The 19874-nt window shown below is 41.4% G+C and overlaps 1 protein-coding gene across 9 annotated transcripts in view; it reads left to right on the plus strand.

The window, feature by feature from the left end:
- The first annotated feature begins 4 nt into the window (after nucleotides 1-4).
- The window catches only part of LOC138807814 (protein FAM178B-like), a 112313-nt gene continuing 92443 nt past the window's right edge, over nucleotides 5-19874 (plus strand). For 2 of the 9 annotated variants that reach the window (XM_069993585.1, XM_069993591.1), the window contains exons 1-2: nucleotides 1352-1575; nucleotides 19653-19732. In XM_069993585.1, the coding sequence (XP_069849686.1) occupies nucleotides 19687-19732 (46 nt within the window). In that variant the 5' untranslated portion in view covers nucleotides 1352-1575; nucleotides 19653-19686. Of the gene's footprint in view, nucleotides 93-1351; nucleotides 1576-18771; nucleotides 18845-19652; nucleotides 19733-19874 lie in introns of those variants that run through there. The other 7 variants (XM_069993584.1, XM_069993590.1, XM_069993587.1 and 4 more) reach the window with 5 other exon arrangements.

The following is a 19874-nucleotide window of genomic DNA, read 5'->3' on the forward strand; positions in this document are numbered from 1 at the left end:
AGGAGTTCTCCAAAGAACATAAGAAGTACCAAGAAGACACTGTCAACGTCTAAAATTTACTTCATGACACTGGAAATTGTAAGGTATAATAGGTAGGTTTCATTAGGTAGCCGATGAAGAGAACACGTGCTATTCAGGCAGGAAAAGAAGTTTATTTACCGAACTGCTGCCCCTGTCAAGCATTGTGGAGAAGCATGGCTGAAAAGGAAAAGGGGGGTGAACCACCCCTAGGCCAGGACTTATCTAGGCCAGGGACAGGAAGAGGTATGGCCAGGTGGGGAGAAAGGTATGGCCACACTGGATCTGGAAATGACCTCAGGGTCTGGGACCCTCCTAAGGTCAGATGGGAGGTGAGTGACCAGAAGTGGCCCAGGATGTGACCTAGCAGGAGGGGGAAGGTGATTGCTTCCAAGTCTGCCAGTTACCTAGGTAACAGGTACTGGGCAGAAACTTAGCCAAGAGGTTGGGAGGTGTCCCTGTGCAGACCTTACAGGAATCAGATAATTAACTTGTCTGGACTGCTAGAACAATTCATCAAAAGAAGTGAAAAACAAGCAGTAATTGGGAGGATGCCAACAACACACTAGGGTGTTTCCTTCTCAACACTCCTATCCTGGCTCCAAAGAGGGGCTTCCTCAGGGGATTGGCTTTGCTATATTCCCAACCACAACCTGGCAAACCTCAGCTCAGTTCAGCTGTCCTTCTACCTGAAGAACCACCCAGGCAGATCCTTCATTAGCTATTCACAATGTCTAATTAAACACACCAGCTACTCAGAAGTGTAGGGCACAGATTTTCATTCATTATAGAGCTGGCTGAAGCTCAAGTGAAATAATTTGTTTAAATGGCTTAGTTCAATGTTAGTTACAGTGCCCAGGCTCAACTAGAATTTGTGGAGTGAATCAAGGGCCAACATCCCCTAAACCTCATGCATACAGAGGTGGCTTCTGCACACATACTCAGGGGAGATCTGGTCTCAAAGCAAAACGTGGCCAGTGTTAGTCCCCGGGAGGTGTTAAAACAGATGCTCTCATATGCATGAATGTAGGGTCTCAAATTTGTCAAGATCGGAATAGCTAAACCACTGAATCTCTGTCTTCATGCCCTTGTCAAAAGTGGTCTTTATCTGTGAAATGAAGTCGTTGTCCTAGGTGAGTATTTAAATGACTTGATCCTTATAGATGGGGGGTGGGGAAGGGGCCGTCGGGAAATTAAGCTCTGTACTGTAGGCCAGGCCTCCAGGGGCCGCTAGTGCGCCTTGCAGCGTGGCGGGCGCGTCGCTGCACGCGGACGCAGCATGAGGTGACGCTGCGTCAGTGCGCGTGTAGCAACTGGACTCCGTGCCCTGGCCACTAGGTGCAACGTTGGGGACTCGTGGGGCCTAGCAGCCTGGGAGAGAGAAACCCTCCTCTCTGCTGTCCTGTGCCCCCCATCTGGGCAATCTGCACCACCTTCTTGTCCTCAGCCACTGCCCCCTCCTCAAGGGTTGGAGGGGGGATCTTGGGGCCGTCCTTCTTGACCCTCCTGCCCCCTGCGCTTCCAGGGGCCGCCTGGGACCACAGCTCAGCATTACAGGTGAGAAAACCTGGGCTGAGGAACCTCTCAAGGCCTGTGGTGGGCACATGTCTGCCTCAAGCCTGGTCTGTATCAACACTACAACTGCCTGAGTCTTGTTTTAGGTGTCCATGGATTCCTTCGTCCAAAGTGGGGATGGAGAGGGTGGTTTTCTCTGAGACAAACAGTATTCTGGGCACAGGGGTACCCCATACCAAGAGAGCTGAGCCCTTCTTGCCATCCACCAAGACCAGGCTTGTTGTGGAACTGACACCAAGGTAATTGGAGAAGTGGTTTATATTTTGATGGACGTGGCCTGTTTTATTTTTATTTCTTTTTTTTTTTTTTTTTTTTTTTTAAATTTTCAGATCCACACATACTTTTCATTTAAAGTACATCGAGTCAGGAGATAGGAGTAATTATAATTTTTTTTTTTTTTTTGGGGTCCGGTCGTGGGGCCTGAACTCTGGGCCTGGACGCTGTCCCTCAGCTCTTCAGCTCAAGGCTAGCGCTCTACCACTTGAGCCATAGCGCCACTTTCCGGCTTTTTTCTTTTTGCTTATGTGGTGCTGAGGAATCAAACCCAGGGCCTCGAGCATGCAAGGCAAGCGCTCTACCACTGAGCCACCTTCCCAGCCCCTTATTTTTATTTCTTAATGTTCTCAAGGACATAAAGGTTAGTTCGCCCTCTTTCTCTTTCTCTGTCTCCTCTCCCTCTCTAGCCATCTTGCTGGTCCTGGGCTTGAACTCAGAGCCTGGGCACTGTCCTTTAGCATTTTCATTTAAGGCTCTATCACTTGAACCACAGTTCCACCTCTGGCTCCCCGCCACCCCCCCCCCACCCCCGATTAATTGGAGAGATAGGCCTAGCCTGGCTTCAAACCAGGATTCTCAGATCTCAGCCTTCTGAGTACCAAGGATTATACGCATGAACTACTGGCACCTAACTGTTGTTTTTCTTTCCAGAGTTTTTGTTTCTATCCCTGCTCTGTTTGATGTAGGGTTTATGACACTGGAGACTGTTTTTCTTTGAGAGTAGAACTCCTATCTTTTTATCTTTCAAATTCAATCGAGTTCTACCTGACCAGAGCCACTGCCCTCAGAAGCATTCCTCAACTATTAAATACTTGTTTAAAGGAACAGATACAAAACATGGTGTTAGGAATAAGGCATCTGTATTCACAGAAACAGGGCAGCTATTATATTGTGAATTAATCTTGGCCCTTTTGACATCAAGGCTCAGTGCATTTTGGATTTTGTAATTATTTGACCCTATAAGATACACACTTCAAAACAGATTGTTTCATTTTTTTTTTCTAGCCGAGAAAATAGAGCAAAAAGGTGAAGTGGCATGTTAAAACTGCACTGTGGCACAGTGATGGAGAGTCAGAGGCTTGGAGAAGGAAGCTATATAGTAAGGGTTGTGGTCTTGGCTTTGCATGATATGGAGAGACATTAACCAGGCAGAGGGAGCCACAATTGAGCTACATTGGAGAGGGAAGGACAGAGAAAGACATGGACAAAAGAGGTCAGGTGTGGGTGGGTAGGTGTGTGCATGTGCATATGCGCACACATGCGTGCTGGGGCTTGAACTCAGGACCAGAACACTGTGCCTTAAATTTTTTTGCTCAAGGCTGTTACTCTGGCACTCTACTACTTGAGTGACAGCTCCACTTCTGACTTTTTGGTGGTTGAGAAAAGAATCTCAGGGACTTTCCTCCCTAGGCTGGCTTTGAACTATAATCCTCATATTTTAGCCTCCTGAGTAGCTAGGATTACAGGTATGAACCACTGGTGCCCAGCCCAAAGTAAATTTTAATGTTATTTTTATCTCTGTTTGACTATAGAGGATTTCTGTCTCCTCCTGTACTCTGGTCCTGACACCTAGCATACACCCCCATGGAGCACATTGACTAACCCAAATTACCATCTTTTTTTTTTTCTTTTTTTTTTTACTCTGGGATACATGTTTATTACTGTTCTGAGCTTGGATTGAGTCCCATGATTCATGATGTTTTTCCTATCACTGTCACCTGGCAGCTTTTTGTCAGTCTTAGGCACACAATTCACCAACATTAAGATCATCAGCATCTCAGCTTTGACCAAAGAAGAGTCAAGCCAGGTGGTACATGCCAGTACTTCTAGCACTTGAGAAGCTGAGGCGAGAGGACTGCAAGCTTGAGGTCAGCCTAAGCTAGATAACACTACAAAAGCACATTTGGCAAGCCAGTGGGGTAGAGGGTCCTGGTTATCTAGAAAAACCAGTAGTTCACAAAGTAGCAGCATAGAACCTTTATCCAGAACACAAAACTTATGAGATGAAAATGTTGTCTTGGGGATCAAGAGAACAACTTACCTAAGCTTGTTCAACATATTTCTGCTCATTAAACTCCTATTTAGCATCTCTTACATGTCAGGCACTGTGCTGAGTGCTGGTAAAACAAGGTTGAGGTCTCTGTTTTGGAAAAAACGAAAAGCAGTGGGAGGGTTCTACCATGGAATACACCCAGGGTACTCCCTCACTGACCTAACTGATATATTCAGACTGGCTGCTTCAGAAGCATATGGACTAGGCTTGCCTGCCTCCAACGTATTTCACTGTAAGGTACTAATCATCCAGAGGTTATGTGACATTCTGACTTTACCTGGAAAGGAGACACATCTGCCAGTTGTTTCTTCGCTTCTCTGACCCACAGAGTCAGATATTCTTCATACAGATACCTGTGCTTGGATGTGAGGGCGATCTGGCTGCGACATCTGTCACCCCATTGATGGCCAGGGTTGATTCGGCTGATCTGGCTGGCTAGGCGGGTGTCCCCTTCCTCCCTCACCACTCCATGTGCGTCCCTCCCGAAGCTGCGCGCTCGGTTGAAGAGGACGACCATCCCGGATAGAGGAGGACCGGTCTTCGGTCAAGGGTATACGAGTAGCTGCGCTCCCCTGTTAGAACCTCCGAACAAGCTCTCAAGGTCGAGATACCTGTGCTTCTAGGCTTTCACGGGTCCTTTCCCTCACATTCCTTATATAAGCATATTCAAAAAAGAAGAAATCAGGGCTGGTAATGTGGCTTAGTGGTAGAGTGCTTGCCTAGTAGGCATGAAGCCCTGGGTTCGATTCCTCCATACCATATAAACAGAAAAAGCTGGAAGTGGTGCTGTGGCTCAAGTGGTAGAGTGCTAGCCTTGAGCAAAAGAAGTTCAGGGACAGTGCCCAGACCCTGAGTTCAAGCCACAGGACTGGCAAAAAAGAAGAAGGAGGTGGAGGAGGAGGAGGTCAAGTACAGTAGAATACTGTTCCTGTGTGATAGGAGGAGGGAGAGGAGGAAGAATTCGAGTACAGTAGAACACAGTCTGATAGCAAGTCATCTTTTCTTCTTGAGTCTCTAACTCTGAAACCTGCAATTACTCTACCAACACCACAGTTGATTTTTTTTCTTTTTCAAAAATCTGTGGTGATAATCAGGACTTCCACCACATCAAACTGAAATTTTGAAGACCATGAAACATTTACCATAAAAATATCCCCAAAGTCATCCACAAAGAATAAAAAAGTAAAAGTCAGCCCACTGGTGGTGTGTCTTCCCTGGGAGCCTAGGAATTCACTTCCAAAAGAAGAAAGATGTGGCTTCAAAAAGTCTCTACTTCTGTATATACCATCAAGCAGTCTTAGCTGCAGGCTAAGAAATGAATGCTTAAAGCATCTAATTCTAGAAGAAGCTAAGGTCAGCTAGGGTAAGAGAGCAGGAATAGGGATTAAATCTAGCAGATCCTGAAGGCCAGTTCAGGTCTTCTCTGAAAACATGCAGAAGATAAACTTGCCCCTAGGTTTCCAGGAGATTCTCACTCATTTTCTCACTTCCTCCAGGTCAGAGATCTGCTCACCTGTTTAAACACCCAACTTGGCATAGACAGCTTGGTCTGCTGTCTGAGATTCTGATGCCCTGCAGCTTCCGTAGTCAAGTGCTTTGAAAGCCAGCTCACCACGTGAGATAAAATGCAGGAGAGTTCCAATTTGTAAGCAGGCACAAAAGAAGTCAGACACAAAAGAATTTATATTGTGTGATTCCATTTATATAGGTTTCCTCCCCCCCAGTACTGGGCTTGAACTCAGGGCCTTAAACTTAGTAAGCAAGTATGCAGTATTTTTAAAATAGGAAAACAATGTATGGTGTTGAGGTCTTAACTTTGTACAGTAGGTAGGAGTATTGAGTGGAAGGGAGATGAAGACAGCTTTTTTTGGTCTTTTTTCTTTTTTGGTACTGGTGATCAAACCCAGGACTTGCACTTGCTAGACAAGCGCTTTGCCACTAAGCTACATTCCAGACCTACAAGTCGGCTTTGAGGTGCTAAGAATGTGCCAGTTTTTTTCCCTTTGGCTAGATGATTACCCAGATGGGTTCACTCTGTAACAGTTGAATTGTATTTTTTGTTTGTAATACTGGGGTTTGAATTCAGGTCCTTAAGTTTGTTAGGCAGGCACTCTATCGCTTGAGCCATGCCCTCAGGTTTTGAGCAGTATTAATTTCAAGTTAACTTGATTTGCACCCAGCCCTAGTGTTTGGCACATTGCATATTAATGTGCAAATGGCCTCAATCCCCTCATTTCCTGAAAATGCTTTCTAGGTTGGGCCCTGGGTGCTGGGGCACAGAGACATCTGTGCCCTTAAATGACTCAGAAAGAGAACCATCTCATTAGTGTGGTAAAGATGCACAAAGCATCCTCATGAGGATGAAGAGAGAATGAGAAATTGTATCCTTTTTTCTTTCCAGTCAGCTGTGACACATTTTCTCCTCTGATCCACTTTTAAGATTTCCTCCCCTACTCCTCCAAGCAGTGAACTGCTGAACTTGCAAAGCCAGACAGTGCTGGGCCTGGTGATGAGGAGCAACCAAAACTGAAACAGCAGAATCTGTCTACTCCACAGTGGAGGGAACAAAGGCTGGTATTATGTTGCCTAAACTTAGTACTACAATTGTTGGGGGCAGGGGGGGCCAGGGTTGGAGCACAGAGAGCACTTGTGCTCAGAAAAGAAACGAATCTAAAAAGGAGACATGTTCTTCCCTCTCACTCCTCCTCTACTTACCCAGCTTTTGCTACATAGAATTGGTTTCATGGGTGTATCAGAAGTTTCTTTTCATTCTTGGTTTTACCATCTCTGTAGACTTCACACGGAAGCATTTGCTGGCTTTCGTTCGTAGTTTTGTCTTTGGCAGATGTTCCAGATTTGCTTGGTGTTTTAAGATTTTCAAGACTTTAGTTCTCTCTGTCATCTATAAGTCCTCAAAAGGTGTTATAACTCACATGAAACTTTTCTGGAAGGTTTTAGTATAAAAAAAAAAACTTTTTTCACTCAAGGCTGGTGCTCTACCACTTGAGCCACACTCTACTTTTTATCATCATCAGTCATGGGGCCTGAACTCTGAGCCTGGGTGCTGTCCCTCAGCTCTTCAGCTCAAGGCTAGCACTCTACCACAGCACCATTTCCCACTTTTTTCTGCTTATGTGGTGCTGAGGAATCGAAGCTAGGGCCTCATGCATGCAAGGTAAGCACTCTACCACTGAGCCACTTCCCAACCCCTCGTTATTATTTTTAAATTTGCATGTATGTTAGTTGCACCAGAGGGGTTCCTTGTGACATGTCCATACATGCAGACCATGTACCTTGACCCAGCTTCCCACCTCTGTCACTCTCCCTCTTCATCCTTTCCCCTGCTATTATTCTTTGCTTTTTTGATGCCTTCTTTCCTCTGGCTCAGAAGATAAATTCTTTCTTAGCTTCCCATTGATGTGTTGTCTTCTTGGAAAACCCAACTTCTTTAATTTTAATTTCTTTATATATGCTATTTTTATTTATATATTTATTTACTTATTTTATTTTTGACATGGAATATCCATTACTCAGGCTGGCATCGAACTGTTGTGTTCAAGCAGTTATACTGCTAATATAACTGATATAATTGATATAACTTCCTTTAACTAAGTAAGAATTACTTACTTAGTAAGCATGCCATTTTTCAAATATATCTACATTGTAGAATGACTATGGGTATGTCACCACACTAAATTTCACTCTGTGTTTACTTTTTCTGGGTAATTTTGTTGAGCCATATAGCTCTTACACTCTCACCCCTAATATGAACAACCCATAGAATTGTGCTACTTGCATTACAATTTGAGAACATTTTATCACTTGCATCCCATATTTCTTTCCTGTTGCCTAACCCTAGATATTACTAATGGATTTGCATGTTTCTTAAGTGGAACCATGTAGTATGTAGTCTTTTATGACTGGGTTCTTTCACAAGTTCCTCAGTATTGTAATATGTATCAGTATTTCATTCCTTTATGTTCCTTTTTGAACACAACTGCATTATAGAGATAATACTGCATTTATCCTATTAACAATAGATGGACATTTGGGCTCTTTCCACCTTTTGGTTATTTATTTATTTACTTATTTATTTATTTATCATTCCTAGGCTTGAATCTCTGGGCCTAGGCTCTGTCTCCGAGCTTCTTTTTTTGTTTTTGTTTTTTTTTGGGGGGGGGGTCCGGTCGTGGGGCCTGAACTCTGGGCCTGGGCGCTGTCCCTCAGCTCTTCAGCTCAAGGCTAGCACTCTACCACTTGAGCCACAGTGCCACTTCCGGCTTTTTTCATTTTGCTTATGTGGTGCTGAGGAATCGAGCCCAGGTCCTCAGGCATGCAAGGCAAGCGCTCTACCACTGAGCCACCTTCCCAGCCCTGTCTCTGAGCTTCTTTTGCTCAAAGCTAGCACTCTACCACTTGAGCCCCACCCCCAGCTTTTTCTGTGTAGTTAATTGGAGATAAGAGTCTCATGGGCTTTCCTGCTGGGGTTGGCTTAGAACCATGATCCTCATCTATCAACCTCTTGAGCAGCTAAGATTACAGGTGTGAACCACCTGGCTCCTCTTGGTTATTATAATAATGAAATTGTGGATATTACTATTCAAGATCTTATATGAACATTTGTTTGTCAGTTCTCTTGGATGTGTGGGTGTGTCTTTGTACATTTATTGAGATTTGCTTTGTGACCTAACATGATTGCTCCTAAAGAATATTCCATGTGTATTTGAGGAGAATGTGTAATCTTCTGTTGCAAGATTGTCTTTTTTTTTTTTTTTCTTTTGTCGGTCCTGGGGCTTGAATTCTGGGCTTGGGCGCTGTCCCTGTGCTCTTCAGCTCAAGGTGAGTGCTCTACCACTTGAGCCACAGCGCTACTTCCATGGTTTGTTGTAGTTAAGAGTCTCACGGACTTTTGTACCTCGGCTGGCTTTGAATTGTGATTCTCAGATCTCAGCCTCCTGAGTAGCTAGGATTACAGGTGTGAGCCACCAGTGCCCGGCTAGATATTTTCTTTTTTTTTTTTTTTTTTTTTTTTTTTTTTGCCGGTCATGAGGCCTGAACTCTGGGTCTGGGCACTGTCCCTGAGCTCTTCAGCTCAAGGCTAGCGCTCTACCACTGGAACCACAGCGCCACTTCCGGCTTTTTCTGTTTATGTGGTGCTGAGGAATCGAACCCAGGGCCTCATGCTTACAAGGCAAGCGCTCTACCACTGAGCCACCTTCCCAGCCCCTAGATATTTTCTTTTAAATGATTCGTTAATGTAGAGCCAAATTCTCATTATGTAGGCCAGGCTGGCCTCAAACTTGCTATCTTCCTACCTCAGTCTCCCAAGTACTGGGATTACAGGTGTGTACTACTAAACCCAGTTCCCTATCTCCTTTTGAGCTTCTGCTAGTTTTGTTTTGTTTTTCCTTTTTTCCCTTCTTTTGTTATGCTAGGGATGGAACCCAGAGCCTCCCACATAGATAAATGCTTTCATTTCATTATTGAATGCAATATATTTTATAGTTACCTATTTCTCTCTTAAGGTTTGTCAGCTTGTTTCATGTGTACTTTAGAACTTTGTTCTTTAGAAATAGACAGCTAATTGATATAACTTCTTTAAACTAAGAATTGTGTAAATTTATCATATATAATGTCATTTTAAAATATATTTTTAAATATATTTATACTGTGGAATGACTAAATCAAGCCAGTGAACATATTAAGAATTCTCACTTAATATCTATTCATAGCAATTTTCAAGAATACAGCAGGGCACCAGTGGCTCACACTTGTAATACTAGCAACTCAGGAGGCTGAGCTATGAGAAGCATGTTTCAAAGCCAGCCCAGCCAGGATATTCTGTGAGACTCTTATCTCCAGTTAACTACCAAAAGACCAGAAGTGAAGCTGCAGCTCAAGTGCTAGCCTTAAGCACAAAAGCTCAGGGACAGCACCCAGATTCATCCCTAAGTCCAGCAAAAATAATAAACAAATAAAAAATACCATACATCCTAACCATAGTCAGCATGTTATATAATCTCTTGACCATACTCTAACTGAAATTTTCTATCCTTTGAACAACATCTCTGTTATAGTTTCTTGATGACTGATCCTTATATCAATATATATCTTTCTTTGTTTTTTACAGTAGTTAAACACTTAAAGAGTGTTTTGTCTGATACTATATAACTACCAAAACTATCTTTTGGTTACTATTTGAAAGTAATATCTGTTTCCATCCTTTCATTTTCAATCTATTTTTACCTTTGGATTCAAAGTAAGTCTCATTGGCATATTATAATTGGATCATAGCTTTAAATTATGTTTGCCAGCCTATCTTTTGATTGTGGAGAATTTAGTCCATTTGCATTTAAACTAATTTCTGATAGTGAAAGACTTCTGCCATTTTGCTTTTGAAAAAAATGTTTGTATCTTTTCTGTTGTTCCATAAGTGCTTTTTTTATGTTTAACTGATTATTTGGTGTGTACTGTTTTGAGCACCTCATTTTCTTCTCGTGTGTGTGTGTGTGTGTGTGTGTGTGTGTGTGTGTGTGTGTGTGTGTGTGTGTGTGTGTGTGTGTGTGTGTGTGTGTGTGTGTGTTTTGTGGTACTGGATTGGAACCCTGGGCCTTATACTTTCTAGGCAGGTGCTCTGCCACTAGGAGAAAGTCATGCCTCTAGCCCTTTTGGCTTTTTTACTTTTTAAATAGTGTCCAGCCTTTTACCCAGGTTGGCCTGGATCACAATCTTCCTATCTGCACTTCCCACAGGTATATGCCACCACATTCAACATTTTTATTAGGTGAGTTGAGGTTTCACTAATTTTTAGCTTGGGCAAAAATACTCTAGTTACACACATACACACATACACACACACAAAAAACAACTAAATTTCAGCAAAATACAAAACTTCATTTCTGTGTATCTCTGTTCCCATTGCTTCCTTTGTGCTATTGTTGTCATATAAATTGTAACTTTATTGTGCATCCATCAAAACAGGTTTGAGCTTGCGTTATGCAATAATCTTTTTTATTATTATAATTTTATTGTTATTATTAAGGTGTTGTACAGAGGGGTTACCATTTCCTAAGTCAGGTAATGAGTGCAAGTCTTCTTGGACATTGTCACTCCTTCCTTTGCTTGCAATTATCTTTTAAATAAAATAAGAGAAAAAAATACCAAAAATATGTGTATGCTTCTTATATTTATCTATGTAGTTATCTTTATTTGCTCTCTTTTTTCATATGAATTCAAGTTATTCTCTATTATCCTTTCATATCATCCTGAGGGTTTATGTTAGTATATTTAATATAACACATATTTCCTAGCAGCAAACTTCTTTAGTTTTTGTTTACCTAAGAATGTCTTTAATTTATCTGCCTTTATTATAGGATGCTTTTGTCGAGTATTATATACTTAGGTGATTAACACTCTGAGTATTTCACCTCATTTCCTTGTGCCCTCCTTCCTATCTAATGAGAATTTGACTTTTATTTTTTGAGCCATCCTGGGGTTTGAACTTAGGGCCTAGATGCTGTCCCTGAGCTTTTTTGCTCAAAACTAGTGTTCTACCACTTGAGCCACAGCTCTGCTTCTTTCTGGTGGTTAATTGGAGATGAGTCTCATAGACTTTCCAGCCTCCTGAGTAGCTAGGATTGATTACAGGTGTGAGCCACAGGTGCATGCCTGGCAACTATTAATCTTTTTAAGTATTCCTTGTATGTGATAATCATTTTGTGCTTCCTGCTTTTGTCTTGAGAGGGGTGGGGGGTAGGAGGGAGTGTAGTTGTGGAGGTGGGAGGGAAGGGATGGTAGGTAAGGGAAAAACAAAGGAGGAGGCAACAATGCTTGGTAGGAAATGTATTCATTACCTTGCTCATGTAACTGTAACCCCTCTGTACAGTATTTTTACAATAAAAATGTATTAAAAAGATTCTCCTATCTTTATCTATTCACAGTTTTATTATGATACATTTAGTTGTGGACTCCTAGAGTTTATACCACTTATTGTTCATTGAGCTTCCTCAAACTATAAGTTAATATTTCCATCAAATACCAGAAAGTCTCTGACTTTATTTCATTTGGCTTCCTTATCTCTCTTTCCTTCTGGGACTGTAATTATGTATATGTTAATATGATTGCCAGGTGCTGATGGCTCACACCTATAATGCTAGCTACTCAGGAGGCTGAGATCTGAGGATGGCTGTTCAAAGCCAGCTGAGACAGGAAAGTTCATGAGATTCATCATCAGTTAAGCAGCAAAAAGCCAGAAATGGAGCTGTGACTCAAGTGTTAGAGCACCAGCCTTGAGCAAGTAAAGCTCAGGGATAATGCCTAGGTGCCCCAGTGCTGGCAGGGAAAAAAATAAAACAAAAACTTGATTTTGTACTGGATGCTGTGGCTCTGTTCTTCCATTATTCTTTTTTTCTTTTTAATCTTATTCATCAGACAGGATCATCTAAGCTGATCTACCTAAAAATTAACAGATTCTTTCACCTGCCTGCTCAGATCTGGTACTGAGACTTTCTACTGAGTTTTTCATCTTAGTTGTACTCTTTATTAATATCTTCTACTTGGTGATGCAGTATGCTTCTAGTTTCTATTCTTTGTTATAGATTCCTTTAATTCTTCGAAGATATTTAAGACAATTGATTTAGGGTTTTGTTCAATAGATGTAGTCATGATTTGTCAATTTATCTCCTCTCCAATTATTTACCCTCTCACTTTTATTTGCAAGTGTTCAATGTCATGTTTAAAATTGGATATTTTGAATATTATAATGCAATAACTCTGGAAATCATATTCTTCTTTCTCCTTAGGATTTATAATTGCTACTTACTGTAGGTTATAGTTGTTTAAATGACTTTTTTTTTTAATTTTTTTATTGTAAAGATGCTATACAGAGGGTTACACTTACATGAGTGAGGTAATGAGTACACTTCCTCTTGAACATTGTTACCCCCTCCATTGTTTTCCCCCTACCATCCCCTCTCTCCCTCCCTTCCCCAAGGTTCTTTTTTTTTTTTTATTGTGATTAAGTGATTACTTAATTTCCGGAAATTCACAGTATTGTGGAATAATGATGCTCATTTAAAGTCACAAGTTCATTCTAACTTTCCTGGAGCAAATTGTCTATCACAGTCTGTAATATATAACGGTGCTCACATGTTATATACCATATATGTGATCAGCAGCATGGGGATATTTGGTAGTGGTTCAACCAGATGAGTGGGAGTTCTTTGTTTCTTAAGTCCTGTTAGTTTTGTCATATCACCTAACATTTTGGATTTATCATCCACTTATCAGGGAGACCATGTACTGTTTGTCTCTTCGTTCTTGGCTTACCTCGCTCAACATGATTCCTTCTAGCTCCATCCATTTCCCTGCAAATGCCATTATTTTGTCATTTCTAATGGCTGCATAATATTCCATTGTGTATAGATACCACAATTTTTGGATCCATTCATCTGTGGTGGGGCATCTAGGTTGTTTCCATATCCTAGCTATTGCGAACAGTGCTGCAATAAACATGGAGGTGCACGTGTCCTTGTATATTGGTTCCTGTTGTTCAGGGTAGATGCCTAGAAGTGGTATGACTGGGTCATAAGGGAGGTCAATCTTTAGCTTTCTAAGGACCCTCCAGACTGCTTTCCAAAGTGGTTGTATAAGTGTACATTCCCACCAGCAGTGTAATAGCGTTCCTCGTTCTCCACATCCCCTCCAGCATTTGTCGTTGGCTGATTTGTGGATGTGGGACATTCTGACTGGGGTAAGGTGGTATCTCAGGGTTGTCTTTATTTGCATTTCCTTCACCACCAGGGATGATGAACATTTCCTCATGTGTTTCTTTGCCATTTTTATTTCTTCATTTGAGAAGTCCCTCTTTAGTTCCCTTGCCCATTTAGTAATTGGTTTGTTTGGTTTGGGAGGGATTAGTTTCTTGAGTTCCCTGTATATACAGGATGTTAACCCCTTGTCTGATATATTGCTGGTAAATATTTTTTCCCAATTAGTTGGTTGTCTTTCTAGCTTGGTTGCGATAGCTTTATCTGTGCAGAAGCTTTTTATTTTAAGGTAGTCCCATTTGTCGAGTCTCTCTCCAATTTGTTGTGACCCTGGGACTCTGTTGAGGAAGTTCCTTCCTGTGCCTATTAGTTCAAGTGTCTCTCCTACTCTGTCCTGCAGTAGTTTCAGAGATTCAGGTTTAATGTTAAGGTCTTTAATCCATTTTGAGTTGATGTTGGTGCATGGTGATAGGCTGGGGTCCACTTTTAGTTTTCTGCATGTGGCTGCCCAGTTTTCCCAGCACCAGCGGTTGAAGAGGCTGTGTTTCTTCCATTGTATGTCTTTGGCTCCTTTGTCGAATATCAGCTGGCTGTAGGCCTGTGGATTTATTTCTGGATCTTCTATTCTGTTCCATTGGTCTTCGGGTCTGTTTTTGTGCCAGTACCATGCTGTCTTTGTTATTATAGCTCTGTAGTAGAGTTTGAAGTTCGGCATGGATAGCCCTCCCATATTGTCTTTATCCCCTAGAATTGTTTTGGCTATTCTAGGTCTTTTGTTGTTCCATATGAATTTTTGGACTGTTTTCTGTATTTCAGTGATGTACGTCATTGGGATTTTAATAGGAATTGCGTTGAATTTGTATATTAGTTTTGGAAGTATTACCATCTTTACTATATTAAGTCGGCCTATCCAGGAGCATGGGAGGTCTTTCCACTTCCTAGTGTCTTCTGCAATTTCTTTCTTTAACTTTTTATAGTTCTCATTAAATAGTTCTTTTACATCTTTGGTTAGGTTAATTCCTAAATATTTTATTTTTCGGGAGGTTATTGTGAATGGGGTTGCTCCCTTTATTTCCCTCTCTTCCTGTACATTATCAGTGTATAGGAAGGCAACTGATTTTTGTGGGTTTATTTTGTATCCTGCTATTTTGCCGAAGTGATTTATGATTTCTAAGAGTTTGGGGATGGAGTTTTTGGGATCGTGGAGGTATAGTATCATGTCGTCTGCAAAAAGGGATAGTTTAACTTCTTTCCCTATGCGGATCCCTTTAATGTCTTTTTCTTGCCTTATTGCCCTGGCTAAGGGTTCTAGGACTATATTGAAGAGGAGTGGAGACAGTGGGCATCCTTGCCTTGTTCCTGATTTTAGGAGAATTGGTTGTAGCTTTTCCCCATTAAGTATAATATTGGCTATTGGTCTGTCATAAATGGCTTTTATTGTTTTTAGAAATGTTCCTTCTATTCCTATTTTCTCCAGAGCTTTTAGCATGAATGAATGTTGAATTTTGTCAAAGGCCTTTTCTGCATCTGTGGCGATAATCATGTGATTCTTGACCTTGGCTCTGTTGATATGTTGGATTACATTTATTGACTTACGAATGTTAAACCATCCCTGTGTCTCTGGGATGAAGCCTACCTGGTCATAGTGAATTATTTTTTTTATGTGTTTCTGGATTCTGTTAGCTAGAATCTTGTTAAGGATCTTTGCATCTGTGTTCATCAAGGAGATTGGCCTGTAATTCTCCTTTTTGGTTGGGTCTCTGCCTGGTTTGGGGATGAGTGTGATATTGGCTTCGTAGAATGAGTTTGGGATAGCTCCCTCCTTCTCTGTTTCTCTGAAGAGCTTGAGGAGTATGGGTATTAGTTCTTGTTTAAAGGTCTTATAGAATTCTGCTGTGAATCCATCTGGTCCTGGGCTTTTTTTTGTTGGAAGACTTTTGATAGCTTCCTGTATCTCATTATAGGATATTGGCTTATTTAATTGGTTAACTTCTTCTTTGCTCAGTTTGGGCAACTTGTATTTCTCTAAAAATGCATCCATTTCTGCCCAATTTTCTTCCTTTAGAGAGTATAGCTTTTGAAAGTAGTCTGTTAGAATTGTTTGGATATCTTGGGTACGTGTTGTGATGTTTCCCGTGGCATCCCTAATCCTATTAATATGGGTTTCCTCTCTTCTTTTTTTAATTAATCTAGACAATGGGCCATCAATTTTGTTTATTTTTTCAAAGAACCAGCTTTTTGTTTGGTTTATTTTGGTTATGGTTTTCTGATTTTCTAATTGGTTAATCTCTGCTTTTAATTTGGTTATCTGGCTTCGTCTAGTAGCTTTAGGTCCCATTTTTTCTTGTTTTTCTAGCTGTTTTAATTGCAACATGAGATTATTTACTTGGTCTGTCTCCATTCTCTTGATGTGGGCACTGAGGGCAATAAATTTGCCCCTCAGGACTGCTTTTGCTGTGTCCCACAAGTTTCTTTGTGAGGTGTTTTCATTTTCATTGAGTTGTAGGAAATGCTTTATTTCTTCTCTGATCTCTTCTGTTATCCAGGCATTGTTAAGGAGTGTGCTGTTCAATTTCCATGTATTAGAGAAATTTCTGCGGTATGCTTTGTTATTGAGAGCTAGCTTGATTCCACTGTGGTCAGATAGGATACAGGGGATTATGTCAATCCCTTTGTATTTGCTTAAGTTCCTTGCATGAACTATGATATGGTCTATTTTGGAGAAAGTTCCGTGAGCTGCTGAGAAGAATGTGTACTGTGTTGTTTTAGGGCGAAATACTCGGTAGATGTCAGTTAATTCCGCTTGAAGTATGGCCTCTCTTAATTCGGTAGCTTCTTTGCCAATCCTCTAGTTGGTAGACCTGTCCTTTGGTGAGAGTGGTGTGTTAAAGTCTCCTAGTATTATGGTATTGGGATCTATTTTATTCTGTAAGTTTGAGAGCATTTGTTTGACATATCTGGGTGCACCAATATTTGGGGCATATAAGTTGATGATGGTTATATCCTCCTCTTGGGTTGTTCCCTTTATTAATATGTAGTGTCCGTCCTTGTCTTTCTGTACTGATTTTAATGAAAAGTTTTTTTTTTTGGGGGGGTCCAGTCGTGGGACCTGAACTCTGGGCCTGGGCGCTGTCCCTCAGCTCTTCAGCTCAAGGCTAGTGCTCTACCACTTGAGCCACAGCGCCACTTCCGGCTTTTTTCTTTTTGCTTATGTGGTGCTGAGGAATCGAACCCAGGGCCTTGAGCATGCAAGGCAAGCGCTCTACCACTGAGCCACCTTCCCAGCCCCATGAAAAGTTTATTTTGTCAGATATCAGGATAGCTACACCTGCTTTCTTACTGGGGGCATTTGATTGGTAGATCCTTTTCCACCCCTTCACTCTGAGTTTGTTTGTATGTTTGGCTGAGAGGTGGGTCTCCTGAAAGCAACAGATGGATGGGTCTTGTTTTCTGATCCAGTCCTCAGTTCGTTTTCTTTTAATTGGCGAATTCAGCCCATTTATATTAAGAGAAAGTATAGAGAGATGCATTGTTGTCCCTGCCATTCCGTTTTCCTAAGTTTTTCTTCTTTCCTTTCCTCCTGTGCTTGCTCAGTTAGACTTTGAGTAACGCCTGTTTGGGGCAGGCCCCAGTTCCTGGTTGCTTTCTTCAGGTTGTGTCCCCCCTCTTAGAATTCTTTGTAATGCTGGCTTAATGTTTATGTATTCATTTAGTTTTTCTTTGCTATTAAAAGTTTTCAGTTCTCCATCGAATGTGAATGCTAGCTTTGCCGGGTATATCAGTCTGGGTTGGCAGTTATTGGCTCTCAGGGCTCGTATGGTGCTTTCCCAGGCGTTTCTTGCATTCATTGTTTGTGTGGAGAGATCTGCAGTGATTCTTATTTTTTTCCCATTGTAGTATAGCTCCTTCTTCATTTTTGCTGCATGCAGGATTGTTTCCTTATTATTCAGATCTATCATTTTTACTATAATGTGTCTAGAAGTGTTTCTCCTGGGGTCTTGCTTGTTGGGTGTTCGATAAGCTTTTGTGATGTAGTTAAGATGGTCGTTTTTGAGGTGGGGAAAATTTTCATTGATTATATTGTTAAATAGGTGTTGCATTTCCTTGCTCTGGAATTCCTCACCTTCGTCCACTCCAATTATGCGAAGGTTAAATTTTTTAGCATTATCTGCTTGCTCTTGAATATCCCTTTGGTTTAATTTGAGTGATTTTTTCCATATCTGTCACTTTAAATGACTTTTTAAACTATTTTTATATAGAGTCTATTGATTGTAGTCACTTGCCTCTGTTCTCTTAGCTTTGTAGTCAACTGGTGATTTGATAGAATTTCTTTAAACATCTAGAGTCAAAATAAAACTTTGAGAGGCAAATGTGAATTCAAGACCAGCCCATGCAAAGTTAGCAAGCCCCTATTTCAAAAGCAAATATAGAAAAAAAGGTTTGGAATGTGTCTCAAGTGGAATACCACTTACCTAACACGTGTGAGGCTTTTGGTTCAATTCTTAGTACCAGGAAAAAGAAAGGAATAAAGGAGATAAAGGAGGAGAAGAGGGTATGAAGGGGGAGAAGAAGAGACAAATTGGTTGGGGAAAAGGGGGAGAGCAAGGGAACAAGGAAGGAAGGAAGGAAAGAAGAAAGGAAGGAAAGGAAGGAAGGAAGGAAGGAAGGAAGGAAGGAAGGAAGGAAGGAAGGAAGGAAGGAAGGAAGGGGGAAAAGAAAATAGGAAAATAGGTAGGTCTTCTAGTTCTTGCAGATTGGGTTTGTGTTGAAACATTCCTTCAACATATAACCAGATCTTATGCAATTCTTCCTTAGCCTTTTTTTGAGTATCACTATTTTCCTGATTATGTAGCACCATCAGCCAAAGGTGAAAGCTTAAGTTCTTCTTAGTCTTTCCTTAACATGTTCCTAGCCCTTGGCATTGTGGTCTTCTAGATTGTCTAGTTCATGTGGAAAGATATTATATGGGGTAATATCCTTTATTACCCCCTGTGTCCCTTCCCTAGCCTCTTCCTTTTCTAGCTTTTTGGTGTCTTTACCTTTTGTTCTATCTGTATTCCCTAGCCCCAGGTAACAACGACTGGTGTATTTGCCTTTAAATACATTTGAGACCTACTTTGCAGAATGCTTAACCCAGCCCTGAGAAAAGACTAGGGTGAGTGAAACCAAGGCAAACCCTGAATGAGTATGTAAAGAAGCCACACGATAGGTCAAAGCATACAATCAAGGGCTGGCATATTGCTGAGTGCTAAAGCAAATGATCATGAGGCCCTGGGTTCCATACCGAGCACCACAAAAATAAGTTAAATAAGTAAATAAAACCATGAGAATAAAGTTTATATCACCACTTTTAGCACTAGCATGCAGTACCAATGGATGCAGTTGGTCATGATAGCCAAGTACTGTCAAGTGACACCATCTTAAAGCAGAGCTATGCTATTGAGCTGTGCTGGTTTTAGTTCTATAGAGGTTTTTAAAAAATGACAGTGTCACCAGGCATCAATGGCTAAAACCTGTAATCCTAGCTATTCAGGAGACAGATCTAAGGATTGCAGTTCAAAGTCAGCCAGGGTAGGAAAGTCTTTGGAACTATTATCTCCAATAAACCACTAGAAAACCAGAAGTGGCATTGTGATTCAAAATGGTAGAATGTTAGCCTTGAGCCAAAAGAGCTCAGGGACAGTGCCCAGGCCCTGAATTTAAACCCCATGACCAATAATAATAACAACAACAAGAAAAGTCAGTGTCATTCCATTTTTCCATCATGTCTTAAAATGGGAGTCGGGTAATGCATCTACCTCAGCCACTTGACCTTTGTGGGGGCATGATATTCACTTTTTATAATGGACCTGGAAAAGCAATTTCCCCTGGGTACCAGCAGCCCACTCGCTCTTTTTCTGAGGAACAAAGGGATACAAAGCCTTTAGCTTTCTTCTAGAGGTTCACCAGTCCTGACCTGTCAGTTCTTTCCAGGACAGAGCATCCTATGGTTTGCAGATGTCCACACCCCAGAAGACTCCACTACCTCTTCCACAGAGACAAGGTAAGTGTTCTTCACCTGTACAGGTCAATCACTAATGAGGGCAGGGTCAAGAGGGACTAGAAAATCCCCTGGTTGGGAGATTTCCTTTGGCAATCCCCAGTTGCCCCTCTGCTCATCCAGTGTGGCTTGGGATGGTGGTGGG

The sequence above is a fragment of the Dipodomys merriami genome, unplaced genomic scaffold (assembly GCF_024711535.1).
Source record: "Dipodomys merriami isolate MVZ:Mamm:240054 unplaced genomic scaffold, mDipMer1.0.p SCAF_435, whole genome shotgun sequence".
In the NCBI taxonomy this organism is placed as follows: Eukaryota; Metazoa; Chordata; class Mammalia; order Rodentia; family Heteromyidae; genus Dipodomys; species Dipodomys merriami.